A 25161-nucleotide genomic window follows, 5' to 3' on the forward strand; every position below is an offset into this window, starting at 1 on the left:
CCCCTGCTTTTGCCAGTAGCTGCACTGCGAGACTGTACCTACCACACCAGGCTGCCTTGAGTTCCCACTGGAGCCCACATACCCAGCTGGTGGGGTTCATTGGACAGTTCCAAATGAAAAGCAGAAAAAAGGCATTCAGGTGTTTCAGACTGGAAGGGATTCAATTTAATTTAACAAATCCGGACCTGAACCTAAAGAAAACATTGACAAGTAAGCCTACCTCTGAAAGGCCCAACGAGGAGGATTAGGTGGGAAAATAAAGGTCCCCTTGGGGTGGAGGACAGCTGTCCAGTCTGGATCAGGGAGTAGGGGAGAGCACTGGGTGTGAGTGCAGACTGGGCCAGAACACACTCAAGAACTTAAAATCTAAGGTCCCAATCTAGCTTTGGCCACAATTTCTATCCTAGCTAGAGACCTGCTGCCTAAGGCATTGCGGCAAGGTCCAGAGGCTGACTGTCTATTGCTGCCCACCCTCCTCTCCAGGTCCTGGCTCCCTGGGGGCAGTCGGCTCAGGCCCATAACCACAGCGAGGCCACGGGGGAAGGAGCCTGGCTGAGTGAGAATAAGCATGTACAAGTGTGTGTGTAGCTCTGTGCCCTCTGAACAGCCCTGCTGCCCACCCCACCTCCCAAGTGCCCCAACTGCCTTACAAAGTCACTGCTACTCTCTGCCTCAGTTTCCCCAGATGGGCACCAGAGAACACTGCTGTGGCAAGGATTACACTTTGGGTGTAGTGCAGTCTGATGCTGTATGAGGGCTCAGTGCCAAAGTTTTAGAAGGAGAGTCAAGTAGAGTCAATTACCCCTGAAAATCCTTGAATTGTTGCTGAAAATAATCCCTCTCAGTTTTGGGCATACCTCCTTGCTCAGTTGCTCTTGTGCCCAATTAAGTGGGAGAAGCTCTGTGTGGACATCCGGGGTTCCCTGGGAGAGGCATATCAAGTGTCCCTGTGCCTCTTCCAGGATACTCCAGGTTCCATCTTCAGAGGCAGCCTCTGGGGCTGTGGCCACAGGTGTGAAGAGATTGCTTATGGAGAAGATCAAAGTAGATGGTGGGGTGATGGCTGAGGGGTAGGGATGCCTGACTGTGAGGCCAGACCTGGACCCCCATCTCCCCCTTTCATTTCTCTTCCTCCTCCTTGACAAATCCCCCTTTCCCAGATGGCACTCCTGGCCTCCCATGGACTTAACAGCCAGAACTCTTCCTGCTAGCCAGTCACTGTCAAGGATGGGAACCTCAGGTGTGGCCTGTGCCTGGGAAACGTGCATTGTCTGCAAATCTAAGGTATGAATACCTAGTGTGGGGTGCACTCTGGGGCACCACAGGAATCCATGAAGCTAGGTCTGTCACTTTATATCCTGGAAGGGCAGGCCAGCCCTGCCCAAGTGACTCAGGAGCCCCCTGAGTGTCTCACAGGCCTGGGAGGGCCCTTGGCCTCCTTCCCTGGCAGTGCCAGGTGCAGATAGAGGCTGAACTTACAGAATTCTCATTGCAGAGGGTGGCCTCAAGAGCCACTAAGACCAGTGCCCAGACTGTCTCTCCATGGATTGCTCCTTTCTGCCTGGTGGGCCATCTAATCCTTGTCTCATTACTGTACCACTGCCTGCCTACCACCCTTGGGGCTCCAGTCTGGCTTCCATTATGCAGACCCAGGCTCCCCTAGAGACAGCATGTCTGAAAATGAGCATTGGCTCTGCCCCCACTTCCTGGGTGACACTGGCAAGTCCCTGTCCTCCTTGAGGTCTCAGTTACTCCTTCTGTGAACCTGTGGGACTGACCCAGTGAGGGCTCTTCCAGGGATGTGGGCTGTTTCTCAGTTAACAGCAGCACCTGTTCCAATCCTAGCACAAGAAATGCACACAGTAGGAGCTCAGTTAGTGCTCCTGGAAGTTTAACCTATCCTAAGCATGTGGTTCCCTCAACCATCCTCAGGTGCAAGGCCAAGGGAAGACAGGATGTGCACAGCCTGCTCTGCTCCTTGCTCTGTCTGAAGGTGGGTGCCAGTCTCGGCAGGTGGATCTGACTGCGATGAGAACAAATGACAGGAGCACACTGGTGCACCCGTGATCACCATGGGGCAGAGGCCTCTGGCCCCACCTCCAACCCCTTCAGAGCACAATAGTGGGTGCCAGGTTTTTGCCTGCACTTACATAGGATCCAAAACAGCTCATGAGTCCGTTTCCCAGTGACTCGATGCTGTGGGTCGGAGACCTGCAGACTTCCTCTGCCTCCAGGTCATCCTGGGGCCTGGAACTTTCAGGCCGCCAGGTGCAACTTGTTACGCAATGGCCACATGTTGTGATACCATTTGTACTCCATGGAAATTCATGACCTGCTGGTTTCAAAAGCTCTCAAGCCAAACAAGCGATGTCCCCAGAGTGTCTCCCATCACAAATTAACATTTTATACTGGCTAACATTTTTAGGCATTTACCCAAGTTAAGTATACGGCCAGTGCCTGACCTCATCTCCTTGAGGCCTCACACCAATAACTGAGATACACCCCTAAATGTATACAAGAGGAAACTGAGGCTCAGAGAAGTTAGGTGACTGCCTCAGGGTCCTGTGGGCAGGATGAAATGAGCTAAGCTGGCCAGAGCTTCCTGGCAGACATTGTCCCAGGGCTCAATGAGCACGCACAAACCATCAGCTGACAATCTGCACACAGTCACCACACAGAAAACTATAGGACATGGTAAGAGAAACAAAAGAGAAATAAATGAGGGACATATTACGGCCATGATTTGGAAACCCCTATACTGTACATTCTCCCGTGCCCGTCTGGAGGCCTGCCGCACCTAGAGGAGTTTTCTGTGGATACGGGCAGGTCTGTGGTGAGTCAGAAGCTGTACAAAGCCAGCCAAGCTGGTGATGAGGAAGGAGAAGCACCTGAAGCCTGCACAGCCAGCTGGCAAGACCTGTTAGAAAACTGCAGTGAGCACAAAGTGTGGCACTGGCCACAAAGCACAACTCAAATCTAAGCAGTGGCACCAAACAGAGTCCCCAAACAGCCACATGTAGATGGTGAGCTGACTTACAAAGGTGCTGCTACAAGAGGGTAGTGGGGAGAGGATGGGTTTTTCCATAAAGGGCGCTGAGTCAAACTGTAAATCCAAGTGGGGGAAAAGCATACCTTGACCTTGGCCTCACATTGGACACAAAAATTGATTCCAGATGGACTGTGGATCTGCACGTGAAAGGTGAACTAATAAGGCTTTAGAACAAACCAGAATATCTTTATGATCTTGGAGTAGTCAGAGTTTCTTAAGTAGGACACAAACAGCACTGTCCAAGGAGGAAATGTTTGATTAACTGGACCACATTGAAATTAAGACCTTCTGTTCATCAAACACCATCAAGAGAGGGAAAAGGCAGCCTGTGAGGGGGAGGGGCGATGTTTGCAATACACACACATCCATATATTGATATGTATAAGTACCACATCCAGAACATCCGGAACACAGAAAGAACTACAAATCAATAAGACAGGCAGAAGACTTCGTCATTTTATAAAGTGATGGAGCCAGCTAAATAATAACATGAAGAGGGGCTCAACGTCACTGGCCATCAGGTTACTACAAGATTAAAATCATAGTCTGGTGCCATTAGATATCTATCAACATGGCTGAAAAGGAAACAATGAAAAACACCAAGTGTTAACAAGGATGTGGAGCATCCGGAATGCTCAGAGGCTGCCACTGTGAGTGAAAATGGAGACGACTGCCTCGGGAAGCTGTTTGGCAGTACTTACTAAAGTGAACACACCCCCATCCAGTGAGCCAGCGGTTCCACAACTACGAGTCACCAGAAACACAGCCATACAGTCACCAAAAGCATTTCCAGAATATTCTTAGCACCAATAACCCCACACTGGAAAGTGTCCAGTGACCACGGACAGGAGAGTGGATAAACAAAGTGCTGGCCACACATATGGTGGGGTGCCAGACAGCAGGAGCATGCGGGAGCCACAGCTCTCGTCAGCCTAGCCCCACAGGGAGGCTCACAGACATCATGCTGAGCAGGGGATGGTGGACGTACAGGTGTATGCACTGCGTGATTCTACTGTAAAGTTTGAACGGCAAAGCTGGTCATTTTGCTGCTGGAGGCCAGGCTTGTGGTTTCTCTCTGGGTGTCAGTGACAGGAAGCAGGAGCCCGTTCATGGGAGTTCTGTTGCTGCCTCTAGGTGCCACTTACCTAAGTTTCGGAAGGTGAAGTGCACTGAGGTGTGCATTTCACCCTTCAACTAAAAGTTTAGAAGACACCCTTCCCCCCATGTAAGGACAGTCCTTTTTGAGCCTAACTAGAGATGGACAGCTCAGGCCTGCAAGGGGGCTGGCCCTTTCCCCTTACCCCCCTCCCTTGTTCAAGGGGGTGCATCCCTCTGGCCTCCTGATTAGGCTGCCTTGGGGCTCTGTCCTCCCTATGCTCTGAGACTTAGTCTCTCCTTCCAAGTAGAGGCAGAACACCCAGGGGAGCTCTTTGGGACCACCAGAAGGGTCTCCATGACAATGCCAGTGCAGTTTGTGAAGTCACTTTGTCCTCCAGCCACCTTCATGGTATGGAAATTCTCTCCATCACACCCTCCAACACTGCCTGCTGGCTGAGTACCTGAACAGCATCATGGCAAGGAGGCTGCAATAGGAGAGGGTTGTGCCTGGCTGGAGTGCCCTGGGCTGGGCTGATGGGGATGGCGCTTCCATTGCCGAGGAAGTGAGAAGCCTCGCTGCTGCTTTCCTCTGGGCTATCCACCCAGACCGTGGGGCCCCCTCCCCGGAGCAGCAGCCCCAGGAGGCTGGCTGCATCCTCCTCACATGCTCAGATGGAGGAAGTGAAGCTTGGAAAGGTTAGGGGGCCGCCAGGGGCCGTCCGCAGCTGGGCCGGTGCAGGCTGGGAGCCAGATTGAGGGCATCCGATTCCCAGTCCTGTCTCTTTCCCACTGAGCCAATCCGCCTCGCTTTTAATTTAATTAGGAGAACATTTAATCCCCCCATGCATTTCAGAGATGGGTTTGAGCCTGGCCGGCCTGCGTGGAGCTCTGACAGGGAGCCTGTGACTCATGCAGCCCTGCACAGCCCTCCGGGCGGGCTCCCATGGGCCTTCCTTGGCACCTTGTGCAGACAGAGGTGGTCTGGAGCTTCGCAGAAGACAGGACACTACTCTGGAAAGACACACTGGTCTCATCTGTTCTTGGCAAGCCCCCTCCCTTGTCCCCCTGGACACTGGTCCCGGAACAGTCTCTCAGTCCTTTCCCATCAAAGTTTGCAGGCAAGAAACAAAGTGAGGGGCTCGGGTGCTCACAGAGGTGCAGTAGCTGGCGCCTCACGTCTGCAGGAGTGGGTGCTCCAGGCAAAGTTGGTCCCATCAAAAGGGCCCCTTGATCCACAGAACCAAGTTCAGGGCCAGCCTTTTGACATTTGCCCCCATTTCCAGGAGGCACGGGCTGGCCCCAGCCTCGCTGACAAACGCAGAATTCAGGAGACATTAGTAGTGATGTGGATGAAAGCCAGGCCACAGCGGCCTCACTGGAAAAGAGCAACTTGAACGTCTTGGCGTGAGATTCTGCAGGGTCCAGGAGAAAGTTGAAGACATGGAAATTCTAATTAACGCACATGGGGCTGGTTTTGCTCAAGGATTTGTGAGGCTGTCATGTCGCAAGAGGCCAGGCAAGCCCATGCTTGTCAGAGAGGTGCTGATGGTCACTTGGTAGGGGTCTCTGAGCTTTCCTCATCTGCACTCCCCTGCCCCCGCCCAAGCCCTTGGTCCTCTCCCACACGCATCTCAGTGGACAGAGTACCCCTGAATGTCACCTTGCAGAATGGGATGTGGGGCTCTAGAAATGAGCTGGGGTTTGACCATTCAAGATACTGCAACAGAAAAGACCTTTAAGGAAACCCATGCTGCCAGGTTCACAGTGGGTCTGGCCTCCCGAGTTTGGTCTATTTTGGGTATCCATATATGACCCATGGGACAGATGTGTGGGTTCCATGCCAGTCCTGGCTGGCTTGGCAGTTGAGGGGCGAGGGGTGAGGGAGGACTTCACAGAAATGGCTGCAGCCTCCCAAGGCTGCTAGGAGAACTCACCCAGACCACACCCATGCGCAGCTCGCAAGCTTAGAGGTGCAGATCCTCACGCCATCGGCCCTGTGTCTCAGTGCCTGCAGAGGTGTCACCACCCTCATTTCATCTCCTCAGGAAGGACTAAGGGGCACTCTCTGCATCAAGGTGGGAGTGGCAGTCCTTGGGCTCCTCTTCCTGGGGCTTTAGAGGTGCGGGGGAAGAGAGGCCAAGAGCACTGTACCTGCCCTGTTCCCTCCTGGCCCTGGAGGAAGAGCTTAGTGAGCTGGTAGAGAGGACCTCAGGAGTCTGAGGAGGACTAACCTGCCTGTGAATGTCCTGGGGGGCCTCCCTGAGGCAGGGACCACTGAGCAAACATTGCAAAGATGAGTGGGAATGTGATGGTTGCAGATGAGTGACGCAGATGGTGGGACACCATGCAATGCACAGGGACACACGCGGGTGGTAGCCCTCCCCTTCCACTGCCCTTCCAGTGAGCCTCAGTGGCAGAGGACAGCAGGTAGAGCAGGATTCTGGAAACTCACCCTGGCTCCTGCTGAGGTGCAAAGCTCCACTGCCTTCACGGGGGTTCCCCTCACGCTGCCCTTGAAAGCCTCCAGGCTCTATATCATACTTACCCCCGAGAATACCCTTGGTAAGGCTTTGGGAAGGGGACACAGGCCCAGGGAGCTTGAGGCTGACAGGGGCTCCCTTCCAGCCCTATTGGACCCAGGAAGATGGCATCTGCCTGAAAAGTGTGGGGAAGGCTGAGGCCCGGTGGCCTGGAGCTGAGTGAGGGCCCTGGGGCTGCACAGGGAGCTGCTGGGGTTTGCTTACTAGGCTAGGGGTGGCAAAGTCATTCTGTCTCCCAGCACCCTGGCTCCTGCTTGCTGGTGACTCCCTAATTTGAACCAGGCCTGCTTGCCGACCCCTTGTCCCCCCCACTGGCCAACAGTCCCCGGAAAGAGGAGCTTTGCCCAGCCCCAGGGACCTTCCCCGTAATCAAGGCTGCAGTGACCTCACCTCCCTGGGGCCCTGCGGGTGGGGAGAGCTTGAGATGGAAACAAAATGTGTCTTTATTTATGCTTTTAATTTGAATTCTGGAATTGACCCAGCATGGTAATACTTTAACATGAGTGAAATGCTGAAGAAAAATGGATCTGTTTTTCAGTAACTGCCTCTTACTTTCCCCACCGCCTGCAAGACCCCCATGCACATCCCTATCTCTTGCACATACCCTAGGGCATATGCCTCTCTCCACAGTGTGGGTCCCATTGGCTGGACTGCCCAGGGAAGCTGCACTGTGTCCCTGAGCAGCTGGAGCCGAGTTTAATTATGGGCATCAATCATCAGGCAGGCTGTGCAGGAGGCAAAGGAACACGGCCCCAGGGCGGGCATGAAGACCTGGCCTCCACCCACCCCACAAGCGGTCAGTCAGGCCCTGAGTAAACATGGTGCCCACTGCTGCCTGCCTTCTCCCCCAGGCAGGGCAGGGACACTGCCCAACCTGTAGCCCTGGCCCTAGATACCTTAACTGTGCCTGCATCCTGCCCTACCTGCCAAGGCTCTGTGGAAGGATGGCACTCTGACTTTTGAGGATGCAGGTGCCCAGGTCCCCTGAAGCCTCAGCTCTGATCAGACCACAACGCCTCGAGGTGGCCCTTTGCTGAAGCCTCATTCTCCGTCCTCCTGGTCCCCACCTCAGATGCCTCACTCAAGCACCATGCCTGTGTTCCTTCCCACCTTCCCAGGCTGGTTCACATCCAGCTGCTGCTTTTGGAAGGGCCTGCTCAGTGAAAGGCCCTGGTGGGTACCAGGGTGGGGACTCAGCTGGGTAAGGACAGGGATCTTGGCCCTGCCTGAGCCCAACTAGTACTGGGGCAACAGAGGAGCCATCCCTACCCCAACATGGGAGTGACAGCCTGGGAAGGCCATAGCAGCTTGCTGGACGCTGATGTACCAGGCTCATGCTAGGGCAAGCGCTTATGGCTGTTGAGGTCTCTTAGGCTCCACTGCCTGAAAGGGGGTCAAGAAACAGCCTACTGCCCTGGACAACACAGCTTGGAGTCACCCCCGGACAGTGGCAGCCTCTGACTCCAGACAGCTTAGAATGTACTGATGCCAGCATGGTCATCTCTCATGCCAAAATGGGCGATAGTGCAGCTGTGGGCCTGGTTGTGGGTCAGATTGGTCCCCAGTCTTTCACCACCCTCATCTGGGCCTCCCTGCAGAGGCCTTACAGGGCCCAAGAGCAGGTGAGGCCTGACTGCCTAGCTGGATGAACAGCAGCTGATAGCCCTATCCTCCCAGGCTGTAGCTCCCGTGTGTCTGGAGACTGATCTGTGGCAAGAGAACGAAGGAGAAGGAGCTCCAAAAGGAGGACAGGAAGAGACAGGCTGGGCAGCTGAGGAGACCTGGGTGGTGTCCGGGTCCAAATCCTGGGGCCTGCCGGGGTTCCACCCATGTTGCATATACCACCAGCCACAAAACTCCATTTTCCACTTCGTGGTAGTACAACCTCCCTCATCCCACTCTAGCCAGCCTGGCAGGCTGACTCCAGGAGGGACCCAGAGGCTCATCAGCCCCATTCCCAGGGTGTCCACAAGGATGAGTTGTCCTTGCTTCCCAGTGACCTGTCGGGTCCATCTGAGCTTAGCAACACTCCCTCTCCATGCCCTGATAACCATGGGGCACCACCAACCTTCCTGTGAGTCTGGGGGGCCTGGAACGATGGTGGGTGGGTCCTGTTTGGTCATAATTACACCTTAAGACAGCTTATTCTTCCCTGGGGGCAGCCTCATTCCAGCTACCTGACTCTTGCCAGTCCTCTGATCACACCAACAGCCCCCGGCACTGTCCCAATTCCCTTAGTCACCTGCAAGGCCAAGCCTGTACCTGTCTGGCAAAGGCAGGATGCCTGGGGGCCTCACTATGACAAAGGTGCACATGGTTCAGGACAACCTCTTGACCCTCAGAGAGGCTGGAGAACAAAACACCCTTTAGAGGAACGTTGGTAGAGGGAAGGAGAGAGCCTCAGCAAGTGACCCTCAGAAGGCTGTGAGTGTCAATCACACATCCTGACACAAAAACACTTCTCAGGGGCAATCTCCAATGGGACAGCAGCCAGAATGGTCCTGAGCCCCCACTGACCCCACTGCATGGCTGTCACCGCTGGGTGCCCTGGCTGGGAGAACTGAGTCACATATTGCAGGGAATCACACCATGGTTAGGCACCAGGGATTGGCCTGGTGATGCCATGACTGGCGGGGGAGGACAGGCGGGCATGTGTCCCAGGCCAGCTGTGCCTCAGGGGAAGGCCAGCTGGAAAGCATGGAGAATCAGCCATTTCCTGCACCTGAAGGAGCCCCTGAGGACAGCAGCGGTAACTGGCAGACAGCACCCTGCATCTTCACCATGGCTTTGGCCAGGGTTCCACAGGGAAATACTAAAAACAAAGTCGGCTCTTTTTAGGGGGTTGGGGAAGAGGGCTAGGGGAGAGAAAAGCAATCTTCTCGGATACTCAAAGCACGAAAACAAGTGGAAAATGATCAGTCTGGTTTTTCCATAAGTCAAAACAAGAGGATCATATTCCCTGTCTGGTGCCCAGGAGGCCCCAGGTTCCTGAGAGCGGGAGGCAAGTGGCAGGCACTGGATGAGCGGACAGCGTGTCAGTGAGAGAACGAGCCTTCCCCCAGTATCGAGGTGGCCTTCTGAGCCCACACCCCTTCTCTGTGTACGAGCGGGTACTCACTGTGAGATGTGGGTGATGGGTGCCAGCAGTGTCTCCCCTTCCAGATCCAGGTCCTCTGCAAAGCTGTTGGTTCTCATGAAGTGGGCTGGGCTCACATCCAGCAGTGTGGGGCTCTTCCTCGCTGTGGAGAAAAGTGTAGGGACAGCATGTTAGGCCTCTATTGGAGGCTTGATGGGGAAGAGGGCCCAGGGCTGGCCAGAGGTGGACTCAAATTCCCACTGCAAACTGCCACTGCCATGGGATGGACCTGTGAGCCTCCAAGTGCCTGAGACCTCAATGTCTGAGGAAAGCAAAAGCCAGTGAATCCTCCTCAGAGGTAACCATGGCTGGGGCTGAGCTCAAGTGTCCAGGACTTGCCCCACCTCAGGCTCTGGGCCTCTCCTGACATTTGGTCAAGAATAAAACATTGGTGACAGGCACAGATCTGGTAAGAGACACTGACTCCCACCACCACACTGTCACATTCATATACTACAGAGCCATGGACCAGGAAAGACAGGGTGGCAGGATCTGTGCCCACAAGGAAGTGTAAGCCTAGGAGGGAGGGGCAGCAGCAGAGCTCCTCGCCTGGCTCCTTGAGCTGGCCGCACGATGCCACATCAACCACCTGCACCTCAAGGGAGGCAGGAGAATCACCCCCAGCAGTTGGCTTCACATTCCGGTTCCTGGACCCACCCTCAGCGACCCTAACACAGGAGCTCAGGGGACTGATCTCTATCAGTCTCTGTATCCACTTGTATCAGTATTTGCTCTGGACTTACTTCTTTCTTCATTTAAAGTTTTTATTGCAAAAGAAGTAAGTCCTCCTAAGAAGTGGAATGATTCAAACATTCACAATATTCCTCTTTCCCCAAGGTTGTCAGTGTTAACTGCCAGCTGGGTCCCCAGCTCCCTCTGCTTATCCTAGCAGCAGATGCCAGGTGGGAGCTGCCTTCATACATATGGAGTGGCTCTGTTCTTGTCACTCTGTAACATGCTTATCTCATTTTTCTCCAGGTGTATAGACAGGGATCTAATTCTCTTTTTAGTGGTTACATAGTAGTTTGTAGTCTAGATTTGCCACAATTAATTCAACCATTCATATTTCATGGACATCCAGGCTCTTTTAGTTTTAGGCCACTTCTTCAGACAATGGTGCAATACCCATCTTTATCCTTAAAAGCTGACATAGTGGAGCAGGGTGAGAGGGTGCAGCCTTGGTAATTTTAAGATGTTGCTAGATTGCTTTCTCAAGAAGTAGTAGTGATTTGAATTCAGCTTCCCCACATCCATGCTTGAACTGGCTGTCAGCGCCCTTTGCAGGGCTCACCCATCGTGGATGAAAACTGTGGCTCTGCTGTCATTTGCATCTGTGCGGAGTGCCTTCCATAGGGCTGGTCACTGTTTTGGTTTCCTCTTGTGGAATTGCCTGTTCATATCCTTCACTCATTTTTGCATGTCTGTTTGTACAATTTTTTTTACATATGAGAAATATTAACCCTTTGTTTTGCAAGGCACAAATAACTTCCCCAGTCTATCTTTGGTCTTTTCACCTTAATTATATTGTTTTCATCACAGAAATTTTTTTTTTAATGTTTTTAAAGTCATATATCTCTTGCTTTATGAAAGAAGAAGGTTTTCCCACACCAGAGTAATACAACTGTTTCCCAAATGTATTTCCAATATAAATGTATGAATGTATGGGTAAATTTTAATACACAGCACTTATGCCTAATGTGGGAGATTATCAATAATCAAATTGAAAACTTAAAAGGTACTATATGCCATCTTACTTAAAAAATTTTAAGTAAAACATAAAACTATAAAATTTCTTGAAAACAGGAGAAAATCCTTGGAAGCTTGGATTTAGCAGTGAATTTTAAAATATGATACCAAAAGGTCAACTTGTAAGAGAAAAAGTATCAACAAAGCGGACCTATCAAAGTTAGAAGCTCTGCGAAAGACACTGCTAATGGAGCAAAAAGACAAGCCACAGACTTGGAGAAAATATCTGCATATCACCTGTCTAGTCGAGGACTTGTAGCTAGAATACATAAAGAATGCTCACAACTTGGACAATAGTAAAGCAAACCACTCAATTTGAAAAACAAACAAACAATAAAAAAAACCAACAGATTACAAGTACGCACATAAAAAGATGCTCAATCAATGTCAATAGTCATTATGGAAGTACAAATTAAAACCACAATGAGATGCCATGACACCCTTATTAGAATAGCTAAAATAAATAAATAAATAAGTAAGTAAATAAATAAATAAAATAAAACCTGACCAGTACCAAGCACTCACAAGGATGTGGAGCAACTGGAATTCTCACCGTTGCTGGTTGCAACGCAAAGCCGCACTGGAAAGCAGTTTGGCAGTTTCTTATACAGTTAAACATAGACATACAATGTGACCTAGATATTTACCCAAATAATGAATATTTATGTTCACAAAAACCTGCACATAAATGTGTAGAGCAACTTCACTCACACTTGCCAAAAACCGGAAACAAGCAAGATGTCCTCCAACAGGTGAATGGATAAACAAACTGTGGTAATCCATGCAATAAATACCACCCAGCAATAAAAAGAAATAAGCTAATGATTCATGCAATAACATGCATGAATCTGAAAAGCATTTTGCTAAGCAGTGAAAGAAGCCAGATGCAAAAGGCTTCATATTATAAGATTCCATTTATGGGACATTCTAGAAAAAGCAAAATGACAGCTACATAAAACAGATCAATGGCTGCTAGTGGTTGGGGAAGGAGGACTACTTGACTTCAAAAAGCTCACACTGGGGCATTTTTAAGGCTATGGACTTCTCTGTATGATATTGTAGTGGTGGATACATCACTCTAGGCATTTGTCAAAGCCTACAGAACTGTACATCTCCAACGTGAATTTTACTATCTGCAAATTAAAAAACAAAACAAAAACAAACAAGCAAACAAAACCAGGATGTTGGAGGACCCTGGGATGGAAAGCAGGCTGATGAGTGAGTTCTGAGAGTGTAACAAATATATGACAGCACTGAAAGGAGAGGGGAAGAAGGAGCTGTTAATGGAATAAAAGCCTATGTTGCTTTTGAAAACTGTTTCTGGGCACTGTATGGCTAAAGACAGAAAATAACAATCATAAACACTATATTCTAGTAAGTTTGTTTCACACGGGGTACACCTATACAGCAGGGTTTTATAATATGTAAATCAACAATAGATCACGGGAGCCAGGTTTCTCACTATCAGAGAAAAACTTACAAATAAGTAGTAGTGATGCGGGGCTGAGGATGAAGCCTGTGGTTAGAAACATTGGAATGAACTCCTGTTAGCTTAATATAGGTACAGGCAGACAGACAAATATAGATATGTATGTGTACTTAGTTTATCTAGTTACGTATATGTCCTGACTCTGTCCACTGAGAGGAGAGAAACGACACCCCAGTAGCAACAAGCATACCCAGTGCCCAGATCCTGGTTTCTAAGTACCATTTGTTCTCCAACAAAAGGAACTAGGACTTTCTGGATGAATGGGTGATGCTATGGCAGGGAAAATACAAAATGAGCCCGAAGTATTGTCTAGTTCTAGAAAGGAAGGGAATCCTCAAAAATAAATAAGTGAAAAGCATGGGGGCATCTCAAAAGGATATAGGAACCAACCAATGGCCAATGCTAGAAAAATTTGAGTAACAAAATAATGATAGTATTGGATTACAACTCAAAAAATAAGTATTCCTGAGACTGTACTGATCAAATTAAATAAATGGAGGAGAGAGGCAACTATTCCTCACAGAAGAATTCTAAATAATAAGGGAAGGAATGAGGAAAATGGAAACACGCCACAGTGATATTTGCTACAGGCAAGAGCCATGGATGAAAGCTAAAAGTAGGTGAGACTTTAAGGAGAAACTTGAAAGTACCTCTTCCAAGATATATCGTAATTGCTATTGTAGTTTTAACATATATTCACAGATTCTTTGATACTCTCCTGTAGGAGGCAGAGCTGAACTCTCCTCCCCTTTAGTGTAGACTGGACTTAGTGACTTGCTTCAAATGACTAGACCGTAGAAGGGGGAAAAGAGTAACTCAGTTCTATTGGAGGAACCTGGCTGACACTACCTTAACCAAGTGGGTCATGGCTAATGGCACCAGTGATAAACCATGTTGATGTCATGCACCACTGATGTCATGCAAGGGGAAAAGCACGTTGCCTCAGTAGCATTCTTCCCCCAAACTCATAACCCTAGTCTAATCCTGAGAAAATATCAGACAAACACAAACTGAGGGACAGTGACACCTGACCAGTATTCTTCAAAAGTGTCAACGTTTTGAGAAACGTGGCTGAGAAGCTGTCACAGATCAGAGGAGACCAAAAAGACCTGCTGGATAAATGTAAAGGTGGATCCTGGATGGGACCCTGGGACAGAAAAAGGACATCAGTTAAACTAGGGAAATCCAAATGAACTAAACTGTAGCTTAGTAGTGTTATACCAATGTTAACTTCCTAGTTTTGGTCAATGTACCATGGTTATGTAAGATGTTAACAGGAGAAGCTGCTGAAAGATATATGGGGACTCTGTCCTATTTTTTGCCCCTTTCCTGTAAATAAATTATTTTGAAATAAAAAAGATGAGGAGGAAAATCCTATCTACAATAGTACACAAAAATTTTAAGTTATCTAATTAAAGATATGCAAGAACTCTGTGGAGAAAATTCTAAAATTTTAATGAGACACACTGAAGAAGACACAGCTCGCTGGTTAACTCATTTGGTTAGAGTGCAGTGTTACAACACCAAGGTCAGGGGTTTGGATCCCTTTCCTGGCCAGCAGTCAAAAAACAAACAAGCGAACAAATAAATAAGATGTAAATAAATGGAGAAATACGGCTTCATTCCATTGACTAGAAGACTCAATACTGAAAAGATTCTCCCTAAATCTTAATAAATCTTCCCACATCTTAATGAAAATCCCAAGGTTTGTGTGTGAGAACCTTGACAAGCTGATTCTAAAATTGGTTTGGAAGTGAAAAAGCCAAGACTTAGTAAAATTTCTTAAAGAAGAACAAGGTGGGAGAACTTGCTCTACCAAACGTCAATACATCTTCCAAAGCAAGGGTCATTAAGACAATGTGGTGCTGCTGCAGGGAGAGACAAATGGGCCAGTGGGGCAGGACTGACCATCGAGAAATAGCTCCCACATGTATGGACTACTTGGGGTATATTGGAGGTGGCCTGAACATCGTTAGAAGAGGATGGACATTTTAGTAAAATGTTCAGGGATAACTGGATATCCACATGGGATGACCCTTAATTACTTGACACCATACACCAAAAATTCATTCTTAGCATTACAGGGGATTGAAGACCTAATTATGAAAAGCAAAACTATAAAGCCTATATGTCTGCATATAAAAGAATATCTTTCTGATCTCGGGGTTAGGTAGGATTTTTTTGTACACTTAAGAAGCAATAATGGTAAAGGGAAAGACTGATTGACTACATTAGAGTTAAGCCTTAATCGTAAAAATATACCTTAAAGTGTGAAAAGACAACCACAAAAGAAGAGTACCCACAAAATATAAAGAACTCCTACAAATAAATAAGAAAAATACAAATGACTAATAAAAAATGGGTGTCAGATGAACAAGCATGTCACAAAAGAGAGACCCAAATGCTGATGAGCGTGTGGAAAGGTGTTGCACCTGTCTAGTGGTCAGAGAAATGGAAATAATGCAGGAGCTCATGGCCCACGGGGCAAGCAGCAGCCTTCCTGCAGGAAACCGCATAGTTGTTACTTAGTCACAGCCATGAGAAGGGCTCCGTGCCCGAGACATCCTCAGTGAGACCAAAGACCGGTGAGCCTTGAATAAGTGCGTAGCAGAGGCCTGCAGGCCTGGGCCTGGCAGAAGCATGTTACCACCCCCATTTTATAGGGCTGCGACTCAAGTACCCTGGGTTACATTATACAGTTGTCAAGTGGCAGGGCTGAAACTGCATCCAGGATTCAAATGTTCTTTCAAAAAAAAAAAAAAAAAAAGAAACACGCATATTTTGATGTCTACATTACTTGTATACAGAAGGAAGGAGCAGCAGAGAGGTGACTGGAACATGGGGCTGCTTTCCAGACAACCAGGATGACAAGTGCCATCTCCAAAGCCTGAAGGCCAAGGGTGAGCCACCCGACCCCTGAGAAAGGCCCAGCCCTGGCGTTTTAGGAAATTAAAGTGTGCACATCATTTGGCTGCTGGAGCGGGTGGGGACTGCACCTGCCAGAGAAGAATGTGTGCTCTTTGGTTTAATCCTGGGAACGGCACATGGGGCCCCTGCAGAAAGGGGCAAAGAGGGGCTCCACAGGCTTGTTTTTCCAAATTAAAAGGGAGGCTGCTGTCTGCCTGGCTTGTATGTCAGAGACTGTGGGGTGTGCCTCCCCCACCATGGGGAGAGTGACCAGGCTGTCACCTCCTCCCTGTTCCCACCTGCAGTCACAGCCAAGGCAGGCATCTAGAAAATGTGGACAGAAATTGCAGAGTAGGGATTCAGCTCCTCCCAGACACACTGGCACTGCCCCCTTCAGGCAAAGGCTTAGGGGCAAGTTCTGTGCCCTGAGAGGGCTGTCTTGTCACCCCCCACCTCCAAGGAGTCCAGTGTTGTTCTTTTACAAAAAATGTGAAAAGACAACCAACAGCTCTGAACCCACAGCTGCAGAGAAGGCAAAGCCCATGGGGGACTCAATGGGACAGTACATCTGGATACCCAGGCCCTACAGAGGGCCCTAGGACAACACCCGATGGCCTCTGCTGAACTGTTCAGAGTGCCTGGCCCTGGGGACGAAGAGCACTGTGTACTGGTGACAATGAAGTCATACTTTCCTAAGACAGTCCCAGTTTTTGATGTTTTAATTCCTTGGCTGCCTTTGCCTTGTCAAGGCCAGAATCTGGGCCTAAATTTTCAGGGCAGAACAAAACAATTTTGTTTTCTAGGAAAATGGGAGGTCTGGGATGGCAGAGGCAGCCTGAGGCGTGTCAACTACCCCAGCTGGGGACATCGGCTGCCAAGTCTCACCCTCTCTCAAGAGAACAGGAACCAAACCCAGCACAGCATCTTCCTTTCCAGCCGGTGTTCGGCTCAATAGGGGGATTTGAGTTTTATTTTTAAAAAAACATGGGCACAGAAAAAAGACTGGAAGGAAACAGATCCAAATATTCATTGTGACTGTCTTTGGGTGAAGGGACTTTGGGTGATTTTCATTTCCTTCCTTATCGTTTCTGTTTTTGCTATTTTGAATGATATTTTCACATGTCAGGAAACAATTATTTGTGGAAGTCTCCCCTATCTGTGCCTCACTGTCTGGCCCATGGACCTGCACATCTCACCCTGGAGTTACGAGAATATGTCAGAACATCCTTTGTCTTTCACGTGGCCTGGGACTACTCATGCGGCATGCACCAAGCTCTCTCCTTCCACGAAGGTCTCCAAGTCCTTCCATTCCCAAGAGCATCTGGTCTCACTTCCTCTCCCTCTGCATTGAGCCCCCAGCCCCTCCCTGCCCAAAGTAGGTCAGCATTCAAGCACCAAGTCCAACTGGCTGTAAGTCCCCAGCCCACCCCTATTGCCCTCTGCCCTTGGAACAGTTTTCCTTGTGTCTAGGCCCTTCCCAGTAACTTCACCAAGACTCTCACCCCCTGACTTCCCCCTCCTAACTGATTATAATACTGCCTAATCTCCCAGGTGTAACCCAAGCCCTCTTCCTCCACAAGCTTTCCAAGGCCCTGGAGAGTGCCCCCTCCCCTGGATAGCTGCAGAGCTTATGTGTGCCTGGCCCTCAGCACAGGAACCTCACCTTCTTCCTGCCCCATGTCTTCCAGGGCTTGGACCAGGCAAGTTCCCTGAGCCAGCTCACCCCCCCGGGGATAAACAGAAGCTGACCCTGTCCTTCTCAAGTAAAAGCCCCTTCCCCACCCCCCTCAAGAAATCTCCCCCTCTTGGCAGATCCGCTAAAGCCCTGCGTATCCTGCACCATGAAGGAGAAGCCCTCCCCAGGGCATCCGGACAGCTGCAGCCAGGCCCTGCGTGACATTGCTGAGCCACAGCCCCACAGCCTGTGCCAGCTGCATGCCCGGCTCACATACCCCGAGCTAGAGCAGCCCTGCCACCACCTGTGTCTCCACTGAGAGGCGAGAAGTAAGGGACAAGGACAGAAAGTGTAAAAGCCATTCCCACAACAGCTGCCAGGAACAAGGCGAGGAGTGGAGTGAAAATGTATATTCGCAGCTGGCACCCAGTTCCGCTTAGAAAAATACCTTGCTTGAGTGGACACCTGTTGTTTTTGCCTGCCCAGCAGCCGGGCCTGGCTTCTGGGAACAGCTTCTTGAATCTTCCCTAGGGGGCTCCTCCTTTCCCAATTCTAGTGTGTGGGGTTCACGTATCCACTGGCTGTCCCCAGAAGGGGCGCTGTGGCCCATGCCTCAGCCATCAGAGGCAGAATTGCAGGTCCAAATATGGCTCACAATCTGGTTGGGTCCAATGAGAGCCTGGCACCACACTCTGGCAGAAATTGTGGGGAATGAGGTGGCCTCTTTCTGCTAGGTTTGCTGAGCTGGCAGATGCAAGCTGATGGCCATCTTGCCCCACTGGAAATTGGCTGCCTGAGGATAAAGCCATCCCACGGGGCCAATGGATAGAGGGAGAATGAGGGAAAAGGAGAACCAAAGAGGGAACAGGGTGGATGGGGAGGGCAAGAGAGGACAAGAGGGGGCAAGTGAGAGCAAGTGAACAAGATCATTTCAGTCCCAAGGTCCAGCTGTGCTGGGAATATCTGGGTCCGTATGTGTTAGCCAGAAAATTGTCCAGTTTGTATTTAAGCTAGTTTGAGTTGGGGTTCCATCATTTATTACCAAAAGAGTACTCAGAAATATGTGCGACAAGCTTGGGGGTAAGGAGTCAGGCCTGGAGGATAGGCCTGAGGAAGTCAAGTTTACAGAAGAGCCAACCTGCGCTTCACTGACCTTGCTTTGTTGTGGGGTGGAGCGTGCAGGGAGCAAGCACAGTGGCGGGAGAGAGCCTGGCCTGATGCCCCAGCCCCAACCCTGTCATAGCCCAGGAAGCTCTTGGAAAGGGGCTCCCTAGGGCTGGTTATTGTCTTTTCTACTGCTGTGAATGCAAACTCCCATCTCCTCAAACCTTCAGTGAGCCCCTCTCCACATCCTGGTGTAAGAGGATGTTTGGAGCAGATTATGGAACATGTTGGATCTCACATCTGGTCAAGGGTGCATGGAACAGATTTGACTTGAGCATGACAGTGATGTGACAGAGTCAAAGACAACCTTTGGGATCCCAAGACATCCCAGGGAGGATGCTGGTCTTTCCACAACCCCAGAGTTCACGGCACTGAGGACCCCTCCTCCCAAACGCCTCCTCTCAAAATGGGGACAGGAGGCCTCAGCATACTCAAATCTTAGAATGAACGGAAATGACTCTGTTGGCCCAAGGGTGGGGTCTGAATAGCGGGGGCGCTGAGGAGAACAGGCAACGACAGAGCCAGGACAGGGTCAGCCCCAAGTGAGCCCAGAAAACGGAAAGAGAGAACACAGCTGCCCACACAACTAAATCAACCCACCCAGGTCTCTGTGCTGCAGGAAGTCACTGTCTAGGTCTCCCAAGACACATTTTCAGGGGAAGGTTCCAGGCAGCAAGAGCAGCCCCAGGAAACTTTAATATACAATGGAATCTGGGTTAAGCACTATCTTCTCCAAGAGCTGAGCTCACAGGACATTCCCCAGAAACCTCTGGAGAGGTGGGAGGAGAGTTTCTGGAGGTCTTTGGATGAAGAAAACAAAAAAGTGGCCTTGATTTTCAAGGCAGAATTACACAGGAAGAAAAAATGTTTTTAATCTAATTAAGAGCGATCTTTTCACCTTCATCACAACATCGCGGAAATGTGCCAGTTCTTAACTTCACACAATAATCAAAGCAATTAGTGAGAGAGAAGCCTTGGAAACCGGTGCAGATGTTCTCAGAATGTTTAATGGGGAAATGAGTTGCAGGCCTCGTTCTCAGCATCCGGCTCCAGGCCCTGGCTACCAAATCCAGACATCTGCTGGGGCCCCACCCCCCCCCAGGCCCCGAGGGCGCAGGCTTGAGAAACACAGGTCCCTTCCCAGGCCGCCTCCCAGCCAGGCTAGATCCGGGGCTGAGAGGCTCCCCATGGCTCTTCAAGACAGAGCCTAGACAGAGCCACCCCAGAGCTGGGGGGAGACTTAACGTCAAAATTTTGTTAACAACTGATGTCAAAAGTAATCAACTCAGTCTGGCTCCCCTAACCCTGCTGGTTGCAGGAGGGCTGAGCAGGAGGAGGGCAAGGGGCCCTGGGGGGAATATCTCAGCTATAACACCCTCAGTATGAACAATATTTCATGAAAAGACATGGTGGAATCTGTCTGGTGTGGTCCTGTGGGCCCCATTTCCATGCTGCTGGATTCTTAAGAGGCCCAAGAATCAAAACTGGTGGACACTTGAGGAATTTCCAATAATCAGAGAAAACACATACAAATGAAGATGATGCTTACTAAGGAAATGGCCTGTTACAGGGATCCCAAGAGCACATGATTAATGTTAACTGGTTGTGGGAGAGACAGAGACCCCTGGAGGGAGAGGCAACTCAGAAAACCTTGGAGGCCCTGCTCTATGGCAAGCATTGGGGACATGAGGTAAAGAACACATTGTCCCTGACCTTAGGGACACACAGGTAGCATGGGGCCCCATCCATGTACCCTCAGCACTTATATTCTCTACACTCCAACTGCTTCTTTATGCAAGCCTGCCAGATACATTCATGAACACTACCTGTGACCTCAGGGACCTGCTAACTGCACACAAAACAGGCCAAAAGGTATGGAAAATCAGGCCCCACATGAGCAGCCCTCAGTGGAAACAGATAAATACCCCAGCTCCCTCAGCAACTGGTCGAACAACTCTGAAGAGTGCTCTGTGCAGCTTCTCAGGTGCCTACCGTGGAGCTATTTCTCAGTAAGTGACCAGCAAAAGGATTCCTGAGTTCCAGTGAAACTGACCCAAGGCAGCATGACAGGAAGCTGTTGGAGCATTTCAGTAGGGAAGCAGCAAGCTTCACTTTATATCCAAAGAACTCCCTTGGGCTGCTGTGTGAAGAAGCAGGAGTGGAAACCGGAAGACCGGTGAAGAGAAAAAGGCAACAACACAGGCAGAGAAATGATGATGGCTTTCAACCAGGTTGGTGGCTAGAGAGAAAACCAGGAGTGTGCAAATCCAGAGAGTTGACAAGACTTGCTGATGCATTAGACAGGGCACTAAGAAAAAGATTTTAAAAAGACTTTCAGCCAGGTTTGGAGAACAATAGCATGCTGGTTCTTCTCCCCTTTGACTTCAAATCTCCTCACTTACCCTCCTGAAAAAGCATAAAACCAACAATGAGTGGACTTAAAACCACACGTTACTCCATACCTTCGGCAGAATCAGGAGACAGAATACCATAGCTTTCAAATTCCCTGTGACTGCAGAAATGAACCAAATTCCGACAGCATGCTAGCTACCTGCCCAGCACTGCAAGCCTGTGGGCTCAAGAAGTCAGAGAGAAGAGGCTTAAGATGCTCTATGAAAAAATTTGAGAACGAGTGACATCTGTAAAAATAGAGGAGCAGGTACCTCCTAGAACCCTTCTGTTCACAGGTACATCAAAAAACAAAAACAAAAAACCTATCAGAATCAACTTTGTTAGAACTCTGGGAAGCAGTCAGGGGTTTACAGCAATCAAGTGAACGTCAAACCAAAAAACAGGCAACTTGAAAATGTTAGGGAAGTGTTGTGGTACTTTTACTTGCCCTTGCAACTTTTGCCCCCCCACCCCCCACCCCCCCACCCCCCACCTGGTGGTAATCTTAAAGATAATAGCTCATCTACTGAGTGTGGGACCCTAGTCTTCAGTTCTGAAGGGAGCAGAGCAGATCTTATTTTCAAAGAGTTGTTTTTGTTATATTTTTTTATTTTGGGGGGGGTGGCTCTGCCTGAAGGACTGATGTAAGGTGACTGTCTTTGTTTTGCCTAACTCAGAACTCACTCAGCAGAAAATGGTGGATATTACTTGAAAACACTGTAAGGCAATCAAACAAATCAGTGACCTGGGGGGAAAATGTACAGTTGAGACGTACAATAGAGCACTGAAAATCTAGGAAGGAAATCTACTGAGAATTTCTTTGGAAAATTACAGCATTCAAAAGAACCTATGTATACTGAGGAATTTATAAAAGCAGGTGTATGTCCAAGGCTGGATGCAGGCTCATAAAAGTCCTGAGAACACCCTAAGCTTTTACTTCTGGCTGATTTCTATGATCACCTCAAACTGGAAGTAAAGGCTAAGGCAGAGTTGTAAACAGCCTGGCTAAATGTTGAAGGAGTACCCCAGCACAAAGTTAATTTGCAAAGGCTGGGGTAATTTTTTTCTTTTTCTCTTATCTTTCTGAGTCCTGTCACTCAAGAAAATCTGTCAAAACATGGACTAAACACAAGGTAAGGGAACAGGTACTTTAGACAGCATACATGACAAGAATTCAGACATCACAGATATAGTTTAGGATTACTAAACAAATAGCTACATTCTACAGCATGGGGGAGAAACTCTAAGGTGGGGAAAAAAATCTGATGTTATCACATGCAATGTGTAAAATGTCAAGTTTTCAACATAAAAATTATGAAGCAGGCAATAAAACAAAAACATGGTGCATTTACTGAAGAAACTGCCCCTAAGAAAGTACAATCATTGAACTTATTAGACAAAGAATTTAAATAGTCTTAAATATGCTCAAAGAGCTAAAGGAAATCATGGGCAAAGAACTAAAGAAAACCAGGAGAACAGAGAATATCAATAAAGAAATGTAAACTAGAAAAAAAATTAAATTCTAGAACTGAAAGGTATAACAATTGAGATGAAAAACTCACTGGAGGATTTCATAAGCAGATTTGAGCAAGCAGAAGAATCAGTGAACTTGAAGAAAGGTGAACTAAAATTATCTAGTCTGAGGAGCATAAAGTAAAAAGAATGAAGAAAAATGAACAGAGCCTGAAGGATCTACAGAATACCATCAAGCATATCAGTGTATCTAAAATGGAAATTCCAGAAGGAGAGGGAAGAGAGAAAGCAAAAGGAAACATATTTGAAAAGATAGTGGTCATCAACATTCCACATTTGATAAAATATGTGAATGTGTATGTCCAAGATCCTAAACAAAATCTAAGAAGAATAAACAAAGAGATTCACACAAAGATACATCATACTTAAATTGTTGAAAGTCAAAAACAGAGAATTGTGAAAGGAGCAAGAGGCATGACACATCACGTAGAGTGATTCTCAATAAGATTAAGGGCATATTTCTCATCAGCAAGTATGGAGGCCAAAAGGGAATAGGATGACATTTTTCAAATGCTGAGAGAAAAAGAATTAATCAAGAATTTTATATCTAGCAAAATTATTCTTAAAAAATGAAGGTAAAATTAAGACCTTACCCAATAAACAAAAGAAGAGGGAGCAATCAGTAGTAGATCTGCACTATGAAAAATGCAAAAGAGATTCCTTCAGGCTGAAATGAAAGGAAAATTACTAGGCCTTAATTCAAAGCCATACAAAGAAATACAAAACCCCAGAATAGATAACTTCATAGGTATATATAAAAGCCAGTATCACTGTATTTTCAGTTTGTAACTCCTCTTTATTTCCTATATGACTTAAAAGACAAATGCATAAAACTATAATTATACATCTATGCTGTTGGGCACACATTGTGTAAAGATGTAATTTGAGACAGTAAGAACATAAGTGGGGGATGGAACTGTATAGGATCTTAGTTTTTGTATGCTATTAAAACTAAGTTGGTATAAGCTCAAAGTAGATTGTTATAAACTTATAAGAAAATGTCTAAAAATATACACAGACTTCTACATGTAATGAGTTTGGACATCACCACTCTGTCCTAAAAACAAGTTAAAAAGAAAACAGAAAACTGAAAAAGCAATAACTCTTATATGTGTAAGAGAAGTAAGGTCACAGGGCAAACCACTGTCCTCCAAAATTGAAGAGAGACAGGTAGACAGAGAATTGCAACATACTGGAGCAGAAACCTCCATGGGTGCCAGCACCTGAGTAGAAAAACATGGACTACAATTGATGATTTGCTGGAAACTAGATGTGGGCAAGTCTGAGAATTAAAAACTCCAGGGGGGGCCAGTTACAGGAGGCCCCCAAGCTTTTGTGAGATATCACCAACAGGAAGTCAATCAGATTCTCATAGCAAATATTGGAGAAAAATTTTCTTGTGCTTCCAGCATGGGGAGAGGAAAAGGAAACATTTCTTTATATATCAGCGTGCTCTGTTCTTTGAAGATGTGCTTTTAGGAGAAACTAGTTAACTAGAACCTAACCTGTTGGGGTTTTATCAGAGCCTACATAATCCAGGGGAAGGGAAGTACCCAACTCTAGCCAGCCCTAGCCTTCCACACAGAAGAATGGAAATACATAACTCCAGCTTATTCTAGTCATCCTGTGCCACCTAAGGTGGAAGAAGAAAAATTGAAGAATGCTTGTGAAGTTGAGTCATTAAAAGACTGAGACCTAAATATATGACTATAGAATACCTCTTGTCACCTCAGTCTTTATCATCATATCACTGAAGGCCATTTACAGCAGTTCAGTTCCATTTATGCAGTACATCATGTCTAGCTGTCAAGAAAAAAAGATCACAAGACAAACTAAAAGGCCAGAGACATGGTTTATAGAGCAAGGATCACACCCAGACATGGGAGGCATGCTGGAATTATCAGACTGGGAATTTAAAACAACTATAATGTGATAAGAGTTTCTCATGGATAAAGTACACAGAATGGAAGAACATATGGGTAATGTAAGCAGAGAGATAGGAATCCAAAGGGGGAAGGGAGAGTGGGACCAAAAAAAATGCTAGAGATCAAAGAATAGTGTAACAGAAATAAAAAAGAAAATGCCCTTGATGGTCTCATTAATAGACTGAACACAGATGAGAAAAGAATATCTGAGCTTGAGAATATTTCAAGAGAAGTGTCCAAAAGTAAAAAGCAAAGAGAACAAGGACTGGGGGAGGAGGGAGAAAAAGAAAAAGAAACAAAAAAGGAACAAATAGAACCTTAGAGAACAGAATATCCAAGGACTGTGAGACAACTAGAAAAAGTGTAAGCTGTATAATGGGAATACCAGAAATAGAATTTGAAATAATAATGACTGAGAATTTCCCCAAATTAATGTCACACACCAAACCACAGACTGAGGAAACTCAGAGAAAACCGAGCAGGATATATTTCAAGAAACTACATCTAG

General features: G+C 47.9%; 1 protein-coding gene and 1 long non-coding RNA gene across 5 annotated transcripts in view; one reads left to right on the forward strand and one right to left on the reverse strand.

The window, feature by feature from the left end:
- KCNQ1 (potassium voltage-gated channel subfamily Q member 1) overlaps positions 1 to 25161 on the reverse strand; it is a 357688-nt gene that overhangs the window by 164618 nt on the left and 167909 nt on the right. For all 3 annotated transcript variants that reach the window (XM_063092881.1, XM_063092880.1, XM_063092879.1), the window contains one exon: positions 9806 to 9926. In XM_063092881.1, coding sequence (XP_062948951.1) covers positions 9806 to 9926 — 121 coding nt within the window. The remainder of the gene's footprint in view (positions 1 to 9805; positions 9927 to 25161) is intronic.
- Positions 1 to 25161, forward strand: part of LOC134374854 (uncharacterized) — a 133178-nt gene that overhangs the window by 26605 nt on the left and 81412 nt on the right. The gene's annotated exons all lie outside the window — the stretch shown is intronic.

The sequence above is a fragment of the Cynocephalus volans genome, chromosome 4 (genome assembly GCF_027409185.1).
Source record: "Cynocephalus volans isolate mCynVol1 chromosome 4, mCynVol1.pri, whole genome shotgun sequence".
Taxonomy (NCBI): Eukaryota; Metazoa; Chordata; class Mammalia; order Dermoptera; family Cynocephalidae; genus Cynocephalus; species Cynocephalus volans.